At 38.7% G+C, this 24,035-nt stretch overlaps 1 protein-coding gene across 2 annotated transcripts in view; it reads right to left on the bottom strand.

Annotated features, from left to right (window-relative positions):
- Positions 1–24,035, bottom strand: part of PRLR (prolactin receptor) — a 58,680-nt gene that overhangs the window by 4,730 nt on the left and 29,915 nt on the right. Inside the window, exons 2-10 of one of the 2 annotated variants that reach the window (XM_010141005.1) lie at positions 16,584–16,650; positions 11,102–11,214; positions 10,090–10,222; positions 7,933–8,102; positions 6,970–7,136; positions 5,313–5,454; positions 3,766–3,898; positions 1,541–1,710; positions 148–317 (exon numbers count right to left, since the gene is read on the bottom strand). In XM_010141005.1, the coding sequence (XP_010139307.1) occupies positions 148–317; positions 1,541–1,710; positions 3,766–3,898; positions 5,313–5,454; positions 6,970–7,136; positions 7,933–8,102; positions 10,090–10,222; positions 11,102–11,171 (1,155 nt within the window). In that variant the 5' untranslated portion in view covers positions 11,172–11,214; positions 16,584–16,650. Of the gene's footprint in view, positions 1–147; positions 318–1,540; positions 1,711–3,765; positions 3,899–5,312; positions 5,455–6,969; positions 7,137–7,932; positions 8,103–10,089; positions 10,223–11,101; positions 11,215–16,583; positions 16,651–24,035 lie in introns of those variants that run through there. The other variant, XM_010141006.1, reaches the window with a different exon arrangement.

Genomic DNA, 24,035 nt, shown 5'->3' with positions numbered 1-24,035 from the left:
AGCAGGAAATTGGAGATCACACAAGCCCTTTTGAAAAATGATGAACTCTTCAGTGTGCCTGCATCATTACAACGAGGCATGGGACCCAACTGACAAAAGCTCTTTGATCAGAAAACATCACCTGCCAAAAACTTGCAAGGTCCTTACCTCCCAGTCCTCTCCTTCTTCAGGCTTTAGTCGCAACTCATATTCAAGGGTAAGCCATCCAGATCTGACATCAGCCAGCGGTGGCGGAGACCATGTCAAGACCAAGTACGGTTTTCTATTTATTGGCTTTTTTAATTCCAGAGTTACATTTACAGGAGGATCTGGCTGTACTGTTACAATAAAAGAAATGACAATATGAGTCTAAATAATTTTTTCCTTGCATCTTAGGAAGAAATATAAAATGGTGTGAGTGGTAAATCGCCGCCTCCATTGTGTCTAGTAATCTAGAATTGGTGCTGGCATACAGAGATCAAGAGTATCCTGATAAAGTAAGCATGGATTTATGAATTTGAAAAAAAGACTGAAGAACAGTAACATGTTGAGTTCATGCCTTAATCATTTATCACCAGAAGAAATTTTTTCTTAAGTTATATTTATTGTTGATTTTCTCCACAAAGTGTTTCAAAGTTAACATCTTTAATGCTGAATTATGAACACTCTGTTTTACCAGAATCTTATCAAAGTCGGTGTGTGTATTTTAGGAATGTTGAAAACACAGATTAACACCCCCACTCCCCCACCGCCCCCCCCTTCAGAAAAAACAGCAGCATAATCCCTACATGTGTAAGTAAGTACATTTAAGAATAAAACAAACCAGTAATATTAAAGACTTGTCTACATCTCAAAAATAAACCAAAATGGAACACAGGTATCTGCTGCAGTCGGGCATGCAGCTTCCTCAGTTCAGAGGTACAGCTTCTGCATATCGTGCATGTGTTTTACCACTGTCTGATGCAAAGCTTCATCAAGTAGGTAGTCAGGGCATGGAGGTAAAACATAAAGCCTTTTCTCCAACAGTCTTTTTCCAGTTGCCAGACTCCTTGATAACAAGACAGTTATCATGTTCGGTTCCCTTAAGAAAAAAACCTAAATACTTTTGCACAGTCACTCTGTGGAAGAAGCCTGAGAAAAGAAATTATCAGTGCAATCCTATAAAAAGCACCAGTTGAGCTTCTCTTGGGTCTGGAAACTACTTTTAGGTAATCAAATTTTAGTGTTATTAGTTAAAAGATTAATTTGATTTCAGTTGTTGGTAGAGTGGAAAAAAATTTTAGCTGGATCATGTTTCTAAGGGCTCGACTGAAAGAAATATGGAAAACCAATAAATGGTTATCTGAATGCAGTTTTGAAGCTTTTATCATTTTTAGGCTTCCTTTGAAAAACAATAGTAATGGAATGAACATTGATTTATTGTTACACCAGCTAAGATCTTATTGCAAACTTTTAACTTTGATATAATACTATATATGAGAAAAAGCTGGAATTAAAATTGTTGTGCAAACCCCATAGTTTTTAATTACTTGTTTCCCAGAAAATACTTCTTATCTCTTACCTATGTAAGTCACATCCACGTAATGAGGATCAGAGACGTTACTTCCCAATTCATTAGTTGCCCTCACGGTAATATTGTATATGGTCCAGAAAGAGGTGTGCTTTTTATCAAAGTAGCACGAATTGGGGCCCGCAGTTCTGTAATCTGGACATTCATAAACTTGTTCTTCTCTGAAATGAAGGAATCAGTGATTATGTTACACAGACTAATATACCTGACTTTGATTACTCAGCATTATTTAGGGCCGGATCAGATTTTTCATACCTGGCAACGTGAAGAAAATCAGAAATCTGATTTATTCTCTCAGATTAAAGAGTTGTTGGACAATTCCAGGGACTGTAGTAAGCATTTTCCCCCCAAAACAGACTACAAAGCCTGAAGAACCTGTTTCTGTTAGGCTGTTTCAGATGCAGCAGTGGGCTAGTAGAATACACTCAATTTTCTGAATGCCACTGACCACTGCGTATAGCCCTCACAGGTTCCAGAGAGCCAGTAGCAGTGATTGTTGAAGTCTTCTAACTCATCTATTAAAACCAGTATTTCTCATGTTTATTTCACACTTACATGAGTTCTGCATGTTAATATGCTTTCAGAGTCTATTTTCGTCTTTCATCAGCTGTTCCTCAAAAAACCCTACTTTCTGCCTGTCCTTCAAACCCATTCCTGAGCTCCCCAGAGGGAGCAGGGATAGGAGAGAAAGTTGAGTATGTAGTACTCGTTTCCAGGCTCCTCTAAGATGCACAATAATGAAAGAGAAAGTTGTGGATGTGGACCTCATACTCTGCCCTGGCTGTCTGGACTGTTTTCTGTCTTTTTTCACCAAGAGTTGGCTATCAGCTGACAAGTACAGGGTCCCACATCCAGTTAGGTCAGTGCAAGGCTGAGCAGTGCTGGGTGAACCAAAAATAGCTGACAGGACCCAAACAAAATATTGATTATGCCTTTAAAAGCAATGTTTAGCACTTGATCTGAGTTCCAGGACTAAGATCACTGCAGAAGCTAGAAGGCGCTCATGGCCTTTGAACATCCGCCTATGGATAACTGTGCAAAATAAGCATTACCAGAAGATGAAAATTTTAGTATCTATCTGGTCATTTTGGAAGGCTTTATTTCTGGCCTGCATGGCCAAAGAGCTTAAGGGCTGTGCATGTATATTGCATGCTATTATGCAGCTGCAGCTTGTTCTGATTTGAGCTAGAACAGAACTAATTCCGTTCAGTGATTTTACTTTTCAGCTCAGTCTCTTCTAACTCACTGCACTGTGTGAAGTTAATGGTGTATTTTCACAGACAGTGTCTGCTGCTAGAAGTGGCAGCGCTTGATGTTCACAGTTACTGCCAGGGACTGGGGTGCAGAAAGGCTCTGGCTTAGACTTGCTCCTGTGCAGACCAAGGTCACCGCTACATCCTGTGTCCCATGGTGGGGGTGCAGTAAGTGAGAGGCTGCACCTGTGGGTGCATCTGAGGAGGACTCTGTCCATTCTGCTTCTGATTTCAATCCATGTGTTCCTGAATCCAGTTCTGGAATCCATCTCCTGCATCCCGTTCCCATCTGCTGCTGAGCCCAGTGTGGGCCTTCCCCAGTGTCTGCCCACAGCATCAGTGATGACGGTGACGTGACTGCCATCAGAGAGGTTGGGTTTGGTATTGGCTTTGTATATATTCCAATTTATTATTTTAATTAAAGCAGTTTTCTTTTCCAAACTATTAAGTCTCTCTCCCTTATTCGCTCTCTCTTATTCCCCAGTGTCTGCCCACAGCATCAGTGATGACGGTGACGTGACTGCCATCAGAGAGGTTGGGTTTGGTATTGGCTTTGTATATATTCCAATTTATTATTTTAATTAAAGCAGTTTTCTTTTCCAAACTATTAAGTCTCTCTCCCTTATTCGCTCTCTCTTACCCTTTGGGAAGGGAGGGGGCTTAATAGAGACTGTCATTTGTCTAGTGGCCAGCCCAGCCCTGGCCCTTGACGCTGCACCATGGCAACTTTCAAGGCAGTTTGTCTTTCAAGGCAGAAGAATTCACAGAAATTTGGAAAACCTGACATTACAAAGAGATCCTATTTCAACCTTAAATATGTTGCTGCTAATGCTATTCCAGAATATGTCACTTGGACAAAACCATGTGCTCTGAAAAATAACATCTCCTAAATGCAAAACCAATCAGGATTGATTTTCCAGGTCCTCGCAATAAAACAGTGAATAAATATACACAACTTATTACCCTTCTTTGCTGTAAAGCAAAGTGTAGTTTGTAGGATGTCCTCCGTCTGAACCAGGTTTCCACCAACAAGTAAATGTTTCCTTTTCTGGAGAACGGCATTTTATTATTGTAGGCTTTTCAGGAGGTGACTCTCCTGTAAGAGATAAATGAAATAATTAGTAAGTTTAATGCATTAGGACATAAATCAATGTCAAGCAGAGCACAGGAAAAAGGTTTCTATCTACAAGGAAAGAAAGTTTTGCTTCATATTAGCAAAGGAAAGAAGTGGTTAGGGCTGCAGCCTGCTACTTTGACCAGGATTCAAAATCCTTTCCCACTGCAATGATGCTTTTAGTTTTCTGGCAGCAGCTTTTCTCTCCCCCAGATCTGATAAGAAGTGCTCAAATACTGTCACAGCAGGTTCTGTAAAGTAATTTAAAATACACTCTACTATCCATTCTATTTTCTACATAAACCATTTTTCCTTCAAAAAGTGTGTTTTATGAAGCTTCTGATTGTTCAAAAAATACAGTTGTTTTGGCTTTTATAGGAAAAAAAATGAAGAACATAAGTGTTTGCCCATTTGTTCATGTCCTTGCCAGTAATTCTCTTCCAAAGTACATATGCTGAGCTGACTCCAAAGATACAAAGAAGCAGCGCTCATTTCCTTTCCAAGTGACGTTATGCTCAGTACTCAGGCTACTTGCCTGATTGCTGCCAAGCAATTTATAATTATTTTGATTCCTGATGATGTTTTTATAGACTCAAGCAAAGCACTTAGAGCAGGGCAGGGGAAAATGCTTAAATTTTGAATACGATGATGCTAGTCAAAACCCTGACGTGATTGAAACTTTTGTAGTTACGTATTTGTGGTGAAATATGATCTTATTACATCAATAATATATATATTTTCCTACTGTTTGGAGTAGAGACATTGATTTTCCAAATTTCTAATTGCCTAAGTCAGATCTGAAAATGGGACATTTAAAAAATATTTTTCTGTTAATGGTATTTCAGCAATCTCCATGTCAAATAAGTAATAATACAATTAGTGACAGAAGAAGTTTTGAGACAACCTGGCTGAAGTGTCTGACAAGGAGATAAGATGTTATGCGCATTTAGTGTGACCACTCAAACCCAACAAACCACAGATAATTATGCTGCAAGTGTTATGCCCTGTTAGACATGGCAGTGCCTTCAGTCCAGTTACTGGCAAATGATTCTTACACACATTCCATCACCTATAGGTACAGATGAAAGCAACGTGACTTCTAAACAGAGGGACAGGAACCATAAATTATTTAGGCATACCCGTATCAGAGTTGATTTCCTAGTAAATCTGAATCTGTTTGACATTGCCAGTTACGGCAGAGGATCACGAGTGGATCAACAAGACTAAACAGACAATTCCACACAAAGTACAGTAAGATGCACTAAGCTGTTCCTCCAGCACTATGAAGTACCTGGGTGAGGAACTGGGTTTCCAGAGCTGCTATTTAGACACCTTGCACAACACTGAAACGGCTAGAATTTAAAAACAGTTAACAGAACAGCGATCATCCACTCACCATTTGGAATCTGAATGTTTCTTTCGGAGCTCCACTCACTCCATTCTCCGAAGTCTAACGTGCAACGGACCTGAACGATGTATTTCACCCCAGCTTGCAGCCTAATCTCTTTGTACTCTGTCTGCACTCCAGCAGATACTGTCTGGAAAAGAAAATGAGACTTGAAAAATAATAACGAATTGCGCCATTTTAACAAATAAACAGTAAACGAATAGGCTTGTGTCACTGACTTTGGAAAGGCAAGGTTTCAGATGGGTATTTTGTAAGATGTGATTTACAGAGAAGCAAAGGGAGTGACTTAACAGAAAAACTCACTTCAGTGGCATGAGATTAGACTTCTTACATGTTAGTACTCCATCAGATCCACAATGCAATGACTACAGGTAGTCCAACTCACAGATAAACCCTCCCTGTAATGCTTCTTAGGTATCAGTTTTAGACATTTTTATTAAGCACCTTCCTTAAATCCTTTGAATCCCTCTTCAGAAGTCTTTCAACACACATGTCTTCCTCCATCACTGAGGCATCAGCAATTTAGGTAGCACTGGGGCCATCTGACTATGACTTAAGAATGATATTTTATACTGGTGTCTCGGCTGTGGGAATACTGTGGCAACAGCTGGGAATGTCAATTGAAATACCATGTGTGACTAGGACATCCCAAACCTTCTGAGAGGGAGGTGGTCCCCAACTTGTCTTGTTGAAGAGGAGGATGATGATGACTCTCAGCCCAATTAAATAGTAATTAGGGAGTAACTGAAAAACTTCTGAAACAAAAAGGGTCAGCTTGAAAAGCAGTATTAAAGCAGCAAGAAAGTTTATAATAGTGGGAGGAGACAGCTGAAGTTTATTTTGAAGTGACTAAAATCTGCTCTGCTAGCATCGTGACCTGTGCCAGAGAGAGCAGACTCTCTCTGATGCTGAGAGCAGCTGCACTCGGGGCAGGGGTGGGCTGCAGCAGGCAGGAGCCTGGGTGTGTGCATGGGACTGTGTGGGCACTTGCGTTCTCACTGGTGTGTGTCTCAGCAGACTCTGAGAAGGTTCACACCGAGCTGAAGTATCCATGTCACCTGCAGACGTGGGTGTAAAAGGGGAGTTTGTACTCTCGGGGGGGTGGGTTGTGCTTGTAACCAACCCTTTCTGGGAGAGGGGACTTTCAGAATGTCACATATTTCTGGGATTAGTTACCAAAGTGTGTTTATAAATTTGTAGGTGTCTATTAACATTTTTAAGTGCCCAGTATTGTGCTTTATCTGTTGTATTGCTGATACTGACCTTGACTGCATAGTCAACTGATTGCTTGCTTATTATGTGTTAATCAATAAACTGCTTTGATCCTGATTTTTAAGCTATATGAATTGAGCAGTATCTTTCTGTGACATTTGAGAACAGACACAGGGATGAAAATTACAATTAAATATTATACCTGTGGACTAAGTATTTTTTTTTTTTATTATATGACAACAGCACATTTAGACAAATACCTTGAATTTTGCTGTCTCCACAAACCACTACAGTATTTTTCTTTCTCTAATCAGGTTTGGTTATATTAATTTTTCTATCCTTACAGAAACTAAAATTTTATAATACCAGTTAAATTCATACGAGAGAACTCACTGAAAAGAGCATTTATGCAATAAATATATTTTTCCGTTACCTCCCATTCTTCCTTTTCCTCAGGTTTTAGTCGTAGCTCATAGTGATACACATGTGAATTGGAGCTGACATCAGCTAAAGGAGGTGGAGACCATTTCGCCCAAAGGTACATTACACTAGCAGACGTTTTTGTTTCTAGAGAAAGGTTCACAGGAGCATCTGGTTGAACTGTATAAACGAAAAGTTTGTCATTAATGATTTAATTTTCTCTCAGAACAGGCTCCTTCTTTATGTTTTTGTATTTTATCACATTAATTTCTGATCATTCAGCATTTCTGTAAGGGAATAATACAATACCTTTTTTTCTTTTCTCCCTAGTAGTGTTTAACTGGCTACTGATTTACCAGTATCAGCAAATTTTATACATCACTCTGAATTTGTCAGGCTAAGGAAATATAAATCAGAATTTCATTAGGCCACTCTTGTAAAATTAAAATTTCAGATATTTCATAGCTTAAAAGACTAAGTGTATTTATCATTACAATGTGTAGATTATGTGCGTGCAGAATGGGGTTAGGAATATGAAATACTACAGAAGGCCCACAGAGTGCCTCAGCAGTTATTTTTACTCTCCCAAGACTGTAATGCCAGCAGCCAGAAAGCTGTTTACATTTTGAAAATTCAGGTATTTTAGCCTAACTTGATAGTTTTGTAATCTGCAGTGCTAGGAACCTACAAAACTGTCACTGAGTCTAATTGAAATACTGGAGATAACTAGAAACTGGAGCCAATTTTTCAGCCACAGTTAACGTGACAATAAAATACGTAGTTACTTGATTTATAAGCAAGTTGTAGTTTTCATATAAAGACACATATTTTAGATTATCTGAAAATAAACACTCGTCCATAGCAAGTTTCACATCAAGAGGAAAGAAATCTTTCACTGCTACTTGTTCTGGGATTAAAAAACACATACATCTCCAGCTAATTTGTTTTTAATTTCATTTCATTCTTCCCTTTTTACCTATGGAGGCCACATCCACACACTGAGGGTCTGAGCTGTTACTTCCAATCTCATTCGTTGCCATTACGGTTATATTATATGTTGTCCAGGGATCAGTGTGGTTTTTATCAAAGTAGCAGGAATTGGGACCTGACGTTCGGTAGTCTGGACATTCATAGATATTTTCTTCACTGAAATAAAATTATTTAAAAAGGTAAAAGTTTAGGAAATTAAACAGAGCAGATAATATTCTAGTAACCTATGTGCAGCAAAGAAATGTGAAATGTTTAACTCTAAACCAATATATAATCCCACCTTTGGGAAACAAATGTCAAATCCTATTACCACAAATGTTTCATTGCTATTTTTACTACAGTTGTTCAGGATGAACACTTTTATCCTCTTTTTTATACATAGGAATATGTCAACAGAAGATTGGAAAGGCAATTTAAAAAAATGTTTAAGAGGAAGTTAAAAGGCAAATTGAACACATTCCCTTTGACTAAAGATGGAAAAGTTGCTAAATATTTTCTTTAGATATTTCCCCAGAAAGTAACCTGATGCGCCCTACGGCAGAGAAGTGTTTTATTTATTTTATGTTTCAGCAAGACGTTAGTTTACCAGTTTTTTAATATGACCTGTTACCTATTACCTTTATATGAGTCTTCAGCTTTTTGAGCATTGTACTCAACTAAAGCTGAACTGGGTGATGTGCTCAGAGCCTATCCCAGGTATAAAGAGTTGCACAAACACAAAGAACCAGGTGAGGTGGTTCAAGGACGCAGTTCAGTCTCACTGTTAAGTTCTGTGCACCACTAACAACAAGGTCTCTTAGTTTCCAGGCAGTTTTATCCTGGTTCACAAAGAAAAGATGGGGCTGTACCTGGGAGACAATGCGCTAAGAAAGGCAGCCATGGCAGTGCCCAGTGTTCAGCAGATTTAATGAAATGGACAGACACTCCTATCCATACCTAAGCAGGACTGTTCTGGGCTGTGATAGGTATGACTTAAAATGTTCTTTAAAATTTCCGTTTTGATCAGGAATGAAACATCTGATTTTTGACAAAATAAAAGCTGTCAGAGAATTGTTGAGTGTGGTGACTTCATGAAAGGCGACATCTTTCCTGATCGATTAACACCAAATGATTTGGAGTTTATCTAATTGAAGCAGGGAAGTCTGAGGCTTTACCTCATCTATGTGGAACCTCACTGGATTTGTTCAAGGAAGTTTAATCTCTGAGCCTCCCTGCTTCCTTGGCCCTGTTCGGAGTCCTCTTGTTTTCAGGAAGAAAGGGCAGTTGTACAAAGAAGCACAGGTTAAGCGAAGTTGCTAAACATACCCACAATTTATTCTTAAACGGCATGAGGGAGTCACGGACTTTAGCAAAACAGTAACTTTTGAGATGCAATACCCACATCTGATTTTATTCTATTTTGGGAACCTCAAGGTTGGCTACTAATCCAGAAGGGGAAGCAAAGACTCTCTACAGATTTTCTCCAAATGGGGTGTTGCTGTGTCCAGTAATGCACAAGCACCACCAGCCCTCACTGCCCATGCCCAGGCTCGCGGGGGCCCCCCACACCCTCCGCGTCCCCATTTCAGCCTGCCTCAGTGGGGCTGGTCTCGAGGAACACAGCTCTGCCCTTCCCAGTCATGGGGCCCCATGCGCTAGCCCCGACTTGTGGGCTGATGTCCTGGCTCAGCCTGGCCTCAGCCCATCGCTGTCTGCAAGGAGGTGCCCGATGCCCAGAGCTGTGTTGCTCCCTGGCTGGCAGGTGGGATGGGCGCTGAATGGAGGCCTTGCCCTGCTGTCCCGGGGAAGACCTTATGACCTTGCGCTGCCTTGATGCTCCCCTCCTCAGAGAAGCATGCCATTCAGCTAAAAGCTGATCCTGATGATAGGATGGACAAACTACACCTTTCCCAGCATGTCTGTAGACCAGTGTGATTTTAGGTCAGATGAGTTTCAGTAGGGACAGGCTGAAGGTTTGGGACTGGTAGTGGTCATGCTTTCTTCCAACAACGGAAAGCCATTCATCTTGCAGCTCTTGTTGGCTATCTGAGGTTTAACACAGATTCATAAAAACACTTTCATAAATTAATGTTATCATTCCCTTATTCTGTCATAATCAGTGCTTGATCACTTACTTACAGAATATGTATGCACCACTTGTTACCTGTCCTTGCTGTAGAACAGGGTGTAATTGGTAGGAAGTCCTCCATCTGAGCCAGGCTTCCACCAACAAGAAAAGGTTTCCTTTTCTAGAGAACGACATCTTATTATCTTAGGTTTTCCAGGGTATGATTGACCTAGGGAAGTGCAGAAATCCAGCTAGTTATATTAGAGTTGGAAGATGTTTTTTTGTTGTTATTGTTGAATGGTAAATTCAGGAAGGAATGCTTTTTTGAGGATAATAACATTATTTGAAACTAATGGACTGAATTTGGTGAATCAACCTGCTTAGAAAAAGCGTACCGTTATCTCCAAAATAAATTAAAAAGCTTGGAATTAAATGTAAAACCTTTTTTTCCCGTCTAAAATATCAAAAGTTTTTTATCTTCAGGTCATCTTAAAATTATATTTCACCTTTAACTTTGCAACAGAACCAAAATGCCACTAATAGCATGTATTTGGGGTAAATTATAGGTAAGACAAGTAATAAAAAGAAGGAATCAATGGGCTGGATGGAGTATTTTGTCTATTGGCAACCTGAATGTATCCATTAATTATTTGAATATTCCCTAATAATCCTAATACATTAAGAATATTTCCTGTGAAGAGTTCTTGTCATTATCTTCTACCAAGATCACAGCCCATAAATTTACATACATTTTGACATGAAAAGCATGTGGCTTTCCAACCTAAGTGTACATTTATTTCATACCACTATCTCTAAGAGCGTTACTATTCATATGATGCTAATTCCCAAGAAGGTGACAAGCATGGAGTGAGCGTAGGGATGGAATGAGTGCATTTCGTCATCAGGACCACCACACAGTCATTAAACTGCTATAAAAAGAACAGGGGACTCAAGCCCTTTTCAAAATCTCCATAGGAAACTTTGGAAGAAAGTAATTTCAATACATACAGGCTCCAGTGGTGGTCAGGATAGATTGGATAAAGCCTCAGACTTTTCTAAAGAAAGTGCTTTAAGGAAAACCAAGAGTTTCAGGAAGTGGTGTACTTACCAATCAGTCCCACTACATTCAGAGCAAGTAGCAAAGTAATCAGAATTGATGATGTCAGTTTCTGCTTCATGATGTCTGCTTTCCTCAGGAGGAAATATCAGATCAAGGGCTCACTGTAAAATACGCCACCATGCAACTGTCAGTGACAACACTGAACATGTAATATGTATCACGCATCACTCGGCTTGATCAAAGCCCTTTTTGAATTGCAGCTCACTGATTCTTGTTATTTCTCAAAAAGGTGTGGCAACACCTGTAGTTCCACTTCAGAAGCAGAAAACCTGAATCTCAGGACAGTAAGTATGTCTTTGAAGTAAGGAGGTAGTAAGTAGGTCTTTCAATGGTCAGCAGTGCTAGGATTAGAATTCCATAGCATGTTTATCTGCAAATTTATTTGGCTCCATGTGTTGCTTTTCTTTAAGCTCTAACTTTTAGACTCATAATTTACCTAAGAAATCAGCCTTTTAGTAACAAAAAATACACTTTTACCCCTGTTGATAGAAAGAACAGCTCCACATATTTGAACTCTGAAAGTCCTGAAAACAGAAGGCAAAAGGGAAATATAAAAAATGTATTTATAACCTTAAGATTTTTGAGCCAATCTCATGACTTCTGAATATATGGGTCTGGCAATGTTGAATTCAGGATCATCTGAGCTGAAGAATGCAACAGTTGCGGCGCATTCACCTCACTGGTTTCACTGCATTTGATTTTGCTGTAAAGTGGAAACGCCAAGACCAGAGAAAAGAAACCAAGGAAAAAGTAGCTAACTTAACAGTTAATTTATGAGGCGAGAATGCAAGATGGGATGCAATTATCCCTCTTTCTTCGACCGGCAAAAGCCAGAGGCAGTGTGGCAGAACTCGGCTGAAATACGGAGCTGCAAGTGGGAAGCCACCAGCTGTGAAGACCCAGTTCCAGCTGTGGGCTGACGCCACTAGATGTCCTCAGAATTCAGGTTACAGCTCAGGGTGATCAGGAATCTCTGTTGCTACAAAATCTGTTTGCTTAGCCCCAAGAAAAGCCAGAATGACAAAGCAGACCTCCTTCTTCTCCCACCAGTATGCTTCCCGCGTGGGGATGGTGACTGGAGCCGGCTGTTAGCCAGCCTCACTCCTTGAAACTACAGAATAACAAATTACTATCTAAATAGGAAACTTCTACCTAGCACATCTGACAGGTATTTGTACGCTTGAAGCTCATTCAGTATAGCACAGCGTGGGAACAAGCTGTCTTTCTGCTGAGGAAAATTTCTCCATGGTTTACCAGATGACTCAAACGTCATTATGCAATTCATTTTCTATATCAAAAACGATAACCCATCAGCATATAGGTGTATTTCAAACGCAAAGACGAATGAAGTACCAGTTAAATAACTGACTCTGAAACAGGTATACTGTGGACCACGTAGAGAGGAACAACAGTTGGCTACATTTCTATATACCACTTCTAAACATCCAGGCACATTTCACGCATGTTAACTGAGCTCCAGGCTGCGAAACTGCCTCTGGGTTAGTTTCAAACTCACTTACAGCAATCTGTGCGTATACAGGCAGTGGAGAGCAAACCATTTAAATACAAATTCCAGTTTTGTGTAAGCATATGCAAATTTTATGACTGTAAACAAACAGCAAGCACAAACATTAGTGTTTAACTTCAGAAATGAGTTGAAAACTCGTTGTGTTATACAATGCAGAGCACAGACCATTGAGCTCATGCAAGAACAAAGCACATTTTTCTCAAGTGTAGGTGAAATAATGAACTATAAACACTAACTATTTTGTTTACATGTGATATGACTTACAATATTTTATTATTTCTAGAAATAGTTCAAACATTTGCAAAACATGACACTTTCAACTGCGATTCATACTGTGCTTCCCTATAGGGAACTGGTACTATGATTATTTTTTTTACTTGTATGGATGTATCTTTTCTGTGTGAAGAACTGACAGAAAGAGAAACTGATTACAGTGAGTGAAAGAATGAAATTTGTCAATATGACAAAAGAGGCATCATCAAAAAAGAGCTGTAATAGAGTACTCTGCAAGGAAAACAGAATGATTTTGGAAAATGAAGACCTAAAGAACCAAAGTAATAGAAATAGGATGAAATGAATGCATTCAAAACCAAATGTATTTCCTTTGGAGCATTTGTTTTTTAAAAATGAGATGTCTGTGAACCACTTCTGTAATGCGGCTGTGAAAAAGAACAGGAGAGATACAAGAGAGGAGTGTGGTCCTATTAGCGCCACAGACTAAACTGTACATACGATTCTGGTCATCTATACTTGCGGAAAAAACCCCAACAGGTTAACCTATTTAGAACAGATTCTGAACACAGCTACAAGGATGAGCAGGGAACACAGGCTGTCCCATGATGGTGATTTAGAGAATTGGCTTTTTACTCCCTGCAAGGATGGTTGTCTTCCATAAACATAGCAGGAGATTAGCATCAAAACAGGGAAACTAAGAATGTGTAAACTCTAGCAAATGTTGGAACAGGAACAGATGGCAATAATTAGTTCCAAGACTTTGAGAAAAATGTTACCATCGCAGCAGTGAGTTTCTGGAATAGTCCTGCAAACACAAAAATCCCATTTAGTTTTCCCAGGTAGTCTGATCTATTATGAAATATATATGACATGGTTCTCTGTGATAGCTGAGGACTGGACTTTGTGATCCAATATATGCTTTCCAGGCCAGTCTTTCACTTCAAGTTAAACACCCTGAATTATTAACAGTTAGAAAACGGTGCAGTAGTATGAGGTGGCTATTTTACAGTGAGGACTTAATGCTTCCATAACATTTTCTATTACAGAATTATTAGAACCTCTATTTTATTTGAAGATAATGGAATGATAGACTCATAGAATGCCAGGTTGGTATTGGCTTAAAAGCATCTTAGAACAGCTTCATTCTGATACTTGTACTGCTTTCTGAAGGAATGTAAGCAGCAGGAGAGCAGTGGCCAGGAGGCCCCAGGCAGATTAACCATATTCCATTTGTTCCAGTGCCTATGTTTCCATGGTTGCCTGGCATTCGGTATTTGTGGTTCAAGTATCATTTCTAAGGCTTCTGGCGAGTTGTCTTGCTTTTTAAAAATACTTGCTTTAATAGAAAATATAATGCCACTTTGTCATAACTGTATTAAAAATGTTTCTCCCCTATCTATGAGCTGAGAATGTTTTCATAAAAGATTAAGAAGCATTCTTGAAGATGATCTGAGGGAATGCCTCACTCACTTTTAGCACTGAATGCACTCTTTTATAAGGGACAGAGTGGACATTGATTTGCCAGAATGTCACGCAAAACCAAGGGTTGGGTAATTGATAATTAAAAGATCATATGCCTTCTTTTTGAAGGTTTTAAGTGCAACACAGTTATTACATTCTGATATTAGAGTTGAATTTCTCCCTTTTAATACATCTGATATATAGTACTCAACATCTAGAAACTGCATCCCAGAAAACATCCTTGTGCCTTGATGGAAATGAATACTGGGTTTTTAGAATGCACAGAAATGTGAGATTCTCTTGTAAAATAACCCTACTCTGCATTAATAATAACACGAACTTGTAGGTTTGAAAACTGTGCTTACGATGCTGTTAGATGAGGCTGAAACTTAAATATCAATACTGGAATCAGAAAAATATCCTTGTCCTGAGTTCTAGTTCTCACACTTTTTTCTCTCTTGTTCTTGGCTATGCTGATGGATAATTTTCTTGTGATTGACGGAGAAGTCTTTACTCCATTCTGCACAAATGGAAAAATTTTCTATCTGCAATGTTTTCAGGCTTGCAGGAAGGGAACAACTGTATAGCACCCACTGGCAATGACATTATGTCCATCACAAACTTTGCTTGTGCTGTGAAAGAAATCTAACACCGAAAGTACTTTACCAAGCTGTACTGAACAAGAATCACATTCCCACTAGTTATGATGATAAACAATGTTCGTCTTTGAGGCCAGGGGGAAGGCAGCTTAAGGAGTCTCGGAACACTGCAGTTCATTACCATTTGAAAGGCTGAACTATAGCTGTATGAAACCAAGTAGAAATAAAGACAGAATAAAGCAAGAAAGTGACAGTCTGTTGGGCCATCCAGAATCCTACTGGCCACGCATTCAACTGTACTGTGTCTTGCATGAGTCTTCCCATGCTGAGTTTCAAATGCCAACGCTGATATCTGTCCCTAGCCAAGACCTGGACATAGCTATCACTACACGTGTATCAGAATGACAGAGATGGTTGGGATTATACCGCAAACTGAAAGCCATGGATGAGCAGTGTGTATAGAGCTCTGCTTTCCCACTCTGAACAAGCCCTAATTGGAAGTCTCCAAATTCTGATTCCTTCAAGGACACATTACAGCCTTCATGGGGATATATAGGCTCCAAAGAAGATAGGGAGTTCAGACGTATCTTCGATCTGAAGTTCCTGTAACTGATTCCGGGTGGCTACTTTTAGCACGCGGGTTTTGAGGAGTGCTTTGTGAAGATGCTTAGTTCTTGCTGTTGGCTATGTGAGGGAACCTAGACATCCAGTTAATTTCTTGGGACCAAGCACTTTATATTTCTGTGTTACATAAACTGGAAGGACCTACATGTTCTGTTAGATTTCACCTGAAAAGCCTATGTACAGCTTTCTAATATATTTTTCCTATATTTCTCTATTAAACAAACCTTCTCCTAATGACACTTTTTAGTCCTTTTGATTAGCAGTCAACATGATGAATGGAACAACTTCTCTCATGTAGTACATCAAAGATATGTACTCCTTGGTCTGAAAGACTAAGTCATTTTTGAAAAAGAAAAATCATGAAACTCCGGATTCTTGAACATAATTTAGACACTTACTTCTCCATCAAAGTATTTACGCACATAACTTCTATTGATTTTACAGAACTGAGCCTGAAACTCATTTTCAAACTGTCAACATCTAAACTGTCAAGAAAAGCCAAGACAGCAAGAAGAAAGCAACATTATTGCTGCTTTACAGGTGGGGAACCAAAACAGAGGATGATAAGGACTTTGCTCAGGCTCATACTAGAAATATAACAACAGCTAAAACCGGATTCTTTCCTACTCGTCGTTTTTCTTTTTTTTTTCTGAACACCACCTCTACTGCTTTGTTTTTCCCGTAAAACATGACTTAGCTAACAATAGCAATCTTCCTCTACCAGTCTCATGGCTCCTGAATATTCTGTTTTCTTCCCTGGTAGTCTGTAGTTTAGCCATAATTTCAGGATATTTATTTTTACAGCAGTCTTTTGCAGACAAGAAAAGCATAAGCTGTAAAAAGTAGGATTTTAGCATTTGGAATTTAGAATTTATATTAGAACTTGAAAATTTCTCTTGACATATGATGGAAGTTAATCTCTACCAAATACCAAGCCCAGCTCCGCAGTCATTATTTTGCCATAATAATTTAAAATATTATTTATATATAGCATAGTCATGAAATATAAAGTCCAGTTTCCTACCTAAAGAATTCATGTGTGAGGAAGATTTTTGTTCCTCTCTTCCATGAATGTCAGATCACTTGATAATCTGCAACAGAAAAAACCCCCAGGATTAGTATATTACTGGAAGTATCACTACTTTATTCCTAAAACACAGAGAAAAAACAAAACCCACTCTTTGTGTTAGTTGATTCAGGTACTGACACAGCTACTACAGCCATCCATTTTTTTTTGAGCAAATACACAGATATATGTATACGTTGTGTCTTCACTGATGTGTGTGGCCTCTGTGTGCATTTATTGTGTCCCTGTGCCGCGCCACTGGGAGCAGCTGCTGAGCTTCACTACTGTCAGAACCTGAGGATATGGACCTACATCAGCCTCTCATCTATGGGGCTACCTTATTAAGTGGCCTCTAACAGACTGAAATTACATGTTTTATCAACCCCCCGACTATGTTTAACTAACTGTTGCCATCCCATGAAATAATTTAGATGTGCTTCAATGGGTAACTTATCTGCCAGAGCAGGAAAAACTATATATACACTCAATTAATAACTTTGAAATGACTACATTCATCATAGTATTTCTTACAAAATCTCTCTTTAAACAATTTGAAACCAAGTAGAATATTTTTACAATTAACATTAAGAATGGTCTGTGTCTCCTGGAGACCAGGTGGGAAGCTGTATTACTCAGTTACCAGGATATTCATTTGTTTGGCTCCATTTCAGTAAAGCTAATGAGGACAATAAAAATACCATTAAATTATTTGGCAGCTACACATTAAGCTGTTACAGTGGATCAGACTTAATTGAGGGTGATAATTTTTTTTATGTGCATACATAAAATGGCATAGTTAACATACATACAACTGAATATGGCAGAAATAATGTTTGCAGTGAAGTTAATCAATCTTGACATAAGGTGAAATGTAGTTTGAAGAAGCAGCGCACCCTGTTTTAGAGAGGACAGAAATACGGTTGTGAGCGTGAATGCTGGCAACACAGTTTGACTCAAGATTGGCTAAAAGAATTCTCCCAACATACAAGCTGCCTTGTACATCTAGATCAATTCACAGGGACATTTTAAAAATTATGCAGTTGTTCTGCATTTAAAAGGAACACTGGTTCTGCGAGAAAACATACAGTTATGGACTTCCCTCTGCATATTCTGATTTCTACTACTTGGTACTACATTGAAACATAAAGTGCTATCCTACCAGCAAATTTTATTCTGTTCCATGAGTGCTTTCATCTGGAAATGATATCATGAACCGGTGACACATCCCTACATAATAAGACAGACATAAAACATGTTTTTTACCAAAGCTATAATAGCGCCTCAAGCACTGGAGTGATTGAAAATGTTCGTGATAGACTTCACCTTACCTCCTGCATTAACCAGGACAATGACTCTCACCCAAGTATTTCTACATCAAATAATCATTATTCAAATAATTTTTATTATGATAGTCCTGAAAACAAAGACATAATCCCCCTGTCTTAGGTCCTGTACAAAGAAGAGTTTCTGCTCTTCAGAACTGAAAATGTAAGTAACAATTTAATAATACAGAGTGGAAGAAAGGAATACAACAAGCAGGTCAAAACTTGAATATTTCTGATTTGGAACTAAAGATTATTTTAATCACAACTTATTTTCAAAATATCCTGTCAACTGGAAACTGCCCATGAAGAATCAGTTTTAGAAAATTCACTTCAGAATGTGATTTCAGAATGTAACAAATTCTTTTTCAACGAAAGCAAATGCATACAAATTTGAAAAATTCCCAAATGAACAAATATACCAAATATCAACATAAACCATTTTGTTTTGAAAATTTCCAGTAAAACATTTTCTGAAATTTATAGAAATAATTGCAGTTTTATTATAACTTTTTTTCTACTAATGAAAACATGTTGTGATGAAAAATTTCTCACATTTTTAAGTTAAATACAGAATTTCAAGGAGCAATGCAATGGCATGAAATGTCTTGCTAGTGTAACATTTCTAGGGGAAGATGCTGGTGTAGAGGTGAGGAAGTTTATTGTGGAGAGACTAAAATGACTAAAACTCTACAAGAAGCAAAGGAACAGGATTTTGAAAGTAGTAAAGGGAACAGAGGATCAGAGAAGAACGTGGAAGGTTATGGAGTTAATCTGAGGGAAAGAAACAATGAAAAAAGACAAAGAAGGGGGAAAGAACAAATAATCTGCTGGCACTGGGCAGTAAAGGATTGGATAAAGTCGTAATTTGAATGTATTCCAACAACCCCTTTAAGTTTCAAAGCTCCATCCACTGGATATGATCCCCAGATAGGCTTTTCTTAGTGAACAGTGATGGGGTTGGGTGGAGGAAAGCATATTCCGGATCCTAGTGCCTGCAAGCATCGGTAAGGTAATGTGGAAGAAAGCTGAGACCTTAGCTCTAGCACAGTTTCTATACTCCCTTCCACTAAGCCTATTTTGGCTGAGTCTGTGTCTGGAGTCTCTTCAAAGCTTTATGACTGTGTTAAGGCTGTAACAGAAAGAACCTGGCTGCAGGGGAATAAATGTTCTTATTCACTCACAAATATGCTCAGTAATTAACAGTATCAGTCGGAGCAGAGAAAACTATTGGACAAATATGTGTTTTGTGTTTTGGTGTTCTCTTTTTCAGGAGGTCCTCAGTATGAGGTCGTAAAAGTAGCCGCTTCTTTGTCTTTTTCTGAGTACACGTTGTACATTTATACTTGAATTGCCTAAGTGTAGAGTTACTCTGTAAAAGAGCAGTTACCAAAAACTACTACTCCAATCAAACCAACATAAACACTCAATGTCCTCTTATTTGTGAACATGAGCATTCCTCAAACCTACTTCTCTGAGCTCCAAACTTGTTGATAAAAGAGCTTTGTGGTTGCACGCTAAATGCTACCACTAATGACACAGACAGATCAAGTGGCACGCTGGTTAGCTACAGGAATGAAACAATGTTATCCTCGTAATCTAAAACTGAGGGGAAAGTCTTTTCTTACCATTATTTGACAGAAATTGCTGACAATAATGGGCATAAACCAATATTCAAGGTTCAGCCTTCACTTCCCTGAGTTTAAAGTAATTTAACTTTTGGCTCTTCTAACCTAAGGCATTATACTCCCTTTAGTACAGAAATATGTGGTTACGCAGAGAAGTATCTGTGTGTGTGATAGATTTATCACACTCAGCTCTGATCTTGGTGGCATTTTGTATCTAATTCCTGAGTAGGCTAGTGTTTAACACATTTTATAAACAGATTATTTTCTACAGGTGTTTACACATGTGGCATTAATCTCTACCGTCACTGTAAAACACACAGCTTCCTCATGAGTGTCTCATTACAGAAAGTCAAATGTTCAAACTGCTCCCAACTTTCTACACACCAAAACAGCGTCAGTATCAATACTGCTGTATCACAACCCTGTCAAGTTCCACAAAGATGCTCATCTTCCATCAAAACTGTCTTTATTTAATTACAGTTTTTCAGTGGAAGAATACCGAAGCTCCTCAAAGCTGCAGTATGCATTCTGAAAGAACTGAATTCACCCTTTGATCAGGAGAACAATTTTCCCTTCTGATTTCTTCACTGTGAACACATAAACTGAATGAAGTATAGCACTAACCTGATCTACCCACCAGTCTTCATCCCAAGCTGCTATTCCTTGGAGATTCTCAGTCATGGTGAATTGTGTTTCGGATTTTTCGCTTTGCAGTATAAGGAAATGACCCTGAGGTTGCAAGCTGTGAGACTTTTATGTACTTGTTTACAGAATAGGCTTATACTGCCATCTCTGGAGGTTAAAGGTAAATTTATTAATGTATTCATTCATTAACCCATTCATTCATTAACTCACTTGCTCTGTTCCTGAGAAACTGCAAGGGCCGTATTGTGTCTCTCACTGATGAATGCTCTTCTAACAGTTAATATTTGCATCTCTGGCAGAGTAAATAATACGTGTCAAGAAACTACTTGAAATTTATTTTGCAGAGAGAGAGAAATCTTCATTGTGCAGCAAAGGCAAACATGGCTTCTCGAATAAAGATTAACTAATTACGGGATATTAGGTTTTGGACTATGGATAGTGTTTAGTTTTAACAAAAGAAGGACATAAGAATGCCTCCCCTTTACCTCTGCTTTAACACCAAGCACGTCCAATTAGATACAACGTTTGAGTGTTTCAGATCGCCCTGCTCCTCTGTGGAGCTTGCACGCTTCTCAATTAAATAATGAATAAATAGCTACTAAACAGAATTTGGAGAAGAAAAGATTTCAAGGAATAAAAAATATATTCTGTTCTAGACCAAAATCTATTTTAATACTTTTCTTAGGTACATTCCTGTTATTTGGTGAAAAAAGTCTCAGAATGAAATTAAGGACTGTTGGTTATAGCATGTATTGATGCATCTGGCTACACCTGTTTCTTTCAGTAAATGTTCTTGATTCATGATTTAGTGTACAGTGTCAGTGGCTGTGAAATTTTCCCCTCTTTGCACACAGTCTCAGATTGGCTCTATGGCATGTACGATAATCATCAAGTTTTATAGGCCTCATTATAGTGATTAATGGCTTCACCTTGGAACTCTGGAGTCAACACAGGAGTCCTCTGCCTTTGAAATGCCATGCTTCCTCAAGAGTTTAGAGACCAAAGGGAAAGTATGAGGCTGGGGTATTGGAGTGGTCAATTCAGAACTGCCTGCAAGCAAAAGCATCTGATTTTCACCTAAAAGAAATCTCTGACCAAACCTCAAAAGTTTCAATAGCTGCAGGTAGACAAAACTTTTTACGTCCAAGCATCTGAAATGTTAGGTCTGCATGTTTTAATTGGAAAAAGGCTATCTCACAAAAATGTCCAAGAAAGAAAATGTGAAGGTAATAAATCTAAAATATCAATCACATTTCTTTTAGAAGGATTTAATATTTGCAAAGCCGTAAGTATCAGGAACTTTCATATGGTTGCCCTTCATATGGTGGACCTCGTACTAAATTGCAGCAAACTAGTGAGTTTTACTAACAGTTGAAATTAAAAAAAATTAAGCATGGTAATTTAGATCACTAGGAATCAATTATCAGCCTCTGTAATTAACATCAACCCATTTTGTCTTATATACTATTGCAATACACTTTAATTAGTAATTTTTTGTAGGCACCCAGTTACCCAATCATATTTCAAATGGTAAAAACACTCGTTTTGCATTTAATCCACAACATTTCTTCCACAATCCCTGAAATAAAAACCTTATGCTGACATTTATGAAATGGCAGGAGGAAAATATGCTGTAACTGTGGGTTTTAATTCAGGTAATAACAACACAGACTTTTAAATCATTGCTTACATAAAGCCTGACCTTTTCACTTGATATAAAAGTCATTTTTATTGAAACTTGGACCCATACTTCAGTCATTATTGTCACCTGCATCTTTTCACGTTGCCTTTTCAGTGATACCTTGTATGGTCACATGCCTGCATCGTCTTGGCTGCATGCCCTAAGTATCGGCATATTTCACATAATTTAAATGGAAGGATCATTGAGAATTACAGTCCATGTTTTAAATTACTCTTAATTTAATCCTTGAATTGCTCTACTGACAGGATGTTGAATATATGATCTGACACTGCTTAACAGATACTGGCACCAGACTTTCAAATCCCATTCAGATGGTTTGTTTAACTGGGCATGGTGAGAATCTGCAGCCAGAACAGTCAGCTGTCTCCCTTAGGGTCTCCCTCCACTTGAAATCTGTGCATCTTTCAGAGTGCATGCGAAAAGGATTGTTACACCTCTGACAAGGCTGCCGGTAAAACAGTCTTGTGTGGTTGTACCACCAGCAGCTCAAGCACACAGAAACAGCTGTAAGAGCCAGCCACAGAAGTGGGTAAAAGAGGCGCCTTTCCTCCCTCCTCCCTGGAGTTTTGTCCCAGGCACAGCTCAGAGTGCTGGGGACTCAGCCTGCAAAGTTGCTATCTGGATGAAGAGCAGCCTTTGAAGGTTGCCTGGAGGTGGTCTTTCAAGACAGCACAAGTAGCAATAGCACCTTGAGGGCAAATTAGTTTCAGACAGTATGGGTGGGTAATTGAGGCATTTTGAAATCCTTAGATGTAAACATACATTTTAGAAATAAGTAGACCAAGTGAATCATAGAAGTCCATTGGACTATAAACAATGTTTTTCTCCTTTTTCTTTTCTCAGATTTCTTCAACTTTCAGAGCCCTAGGTACATTTAAACATTTGCTGTCTGACTTTTCATCTACATAGCTACCTTCTACGAAGTAGCCATTTGACAATACAGATCAATCCTTTGTAGTTAAATGCAGTTAAATCCATGTAGTCTGGACACGCTCAGTTCAACAGCCACCTCTGCAACGTTCCTAAACTGCTTCAGATGCCTACTGCCAATGAAGCAGCATGCTGCAGAAAACATCATTTCTCCATCCTGGATTGTAGCGTGAGCTACTCAGGACAGGCACCTCGAATCACACAGACTGAGAGCCACAGGCGTGTCGATCAGAGCACTCAACCTCTGACGTCACGCCTGGGTATGTTACCACCCTGTGACAGAAGATGTAAGAGCAGTCAGAATGCTGCGTTATCCTATTCAGACAAGAGACAGGCAATGCCCCACTTGTTGGAAGGATAAATAGATACAGCAACATTTAGCCACTTCTCACTGCCCATTTTACCTGGGATAGGAAAACCAAATCAAGAGAGGAGGTTTTGAACAGCAATTTCTGGTACATTCTTCGTCCAGCGGTGCAAAAGAACACTGCTTCTGCAAGTTGTGCACACACATTGCATTATCAAAATCTGCCCCACTATTTCAGTTACCAACTGTCATTTAATTGCTCAGCCTTTTAACTGCTTAAACAAAATTCTTTTAAAGGTGAAATTGGGAAAATACTGAGGCATATGAAGCCTATGAAAGGAAGAGGTCACAGACTCTTTTCTAGGTCTCAAAAACTCTGATGTGAGAAAATGTGCTTGCTTTTTATACCTGCGTATAACTAGAGTAGTTTCAAAATTCTGTGTATACAACAGTACACACACAGAAAATCTACAAATCAAGAAGTGCACAGCAACCAACATGTTGCTACACCAAGTATGATGATTTATTTTTAGCTTATTTATTTATCATTTATTTATTATGCATAAGACTGTCTAGCCCTTCAGGACAACACTCAAAGCAAAAATTTGTAACTAATTCCACTCATTGAGAAAGGGAGAGATTACGAAGCCAGCTCTGAGAAGAGCTTTGTGTTAGAGCTCCACTATGCTCATTTTCCACTGGTGAATATGTATAAGAACTGGCACTGATGTTCAGGAAATTCTGGTTCTAATCCTGAATCTCTTTTTATTTTCTTTTATATGACATTTTTCCATTAGTCAAAATCTGATTCCTTTTTTAGAGGAACTGTGTTCATAACAAAAGCAGCAGCCAATGACCGAATTCCTTTACAAACCA

Source organism: Buceros rhinoceros, unplaced genomic scaffold (genome assembly GCF_000710305.1).
Source record: "Buceros rhinoceros silvestris isolate BGI_N320 unplaced genomic scaffold, ASM71030v1 scaffold9798, whole genome shotgun sequence".
NCBI lineage: Eukaryota > Metazoa > Chordata > Aves > Bucerotiformes > Bucerotidae > Buceros > Buceros rhinoceros.
The sequence above is the reverse complement of the archived record's forward strand: the minus strand, read 5'-3'. Positions and strand labels throughout refer to the sequence as shown.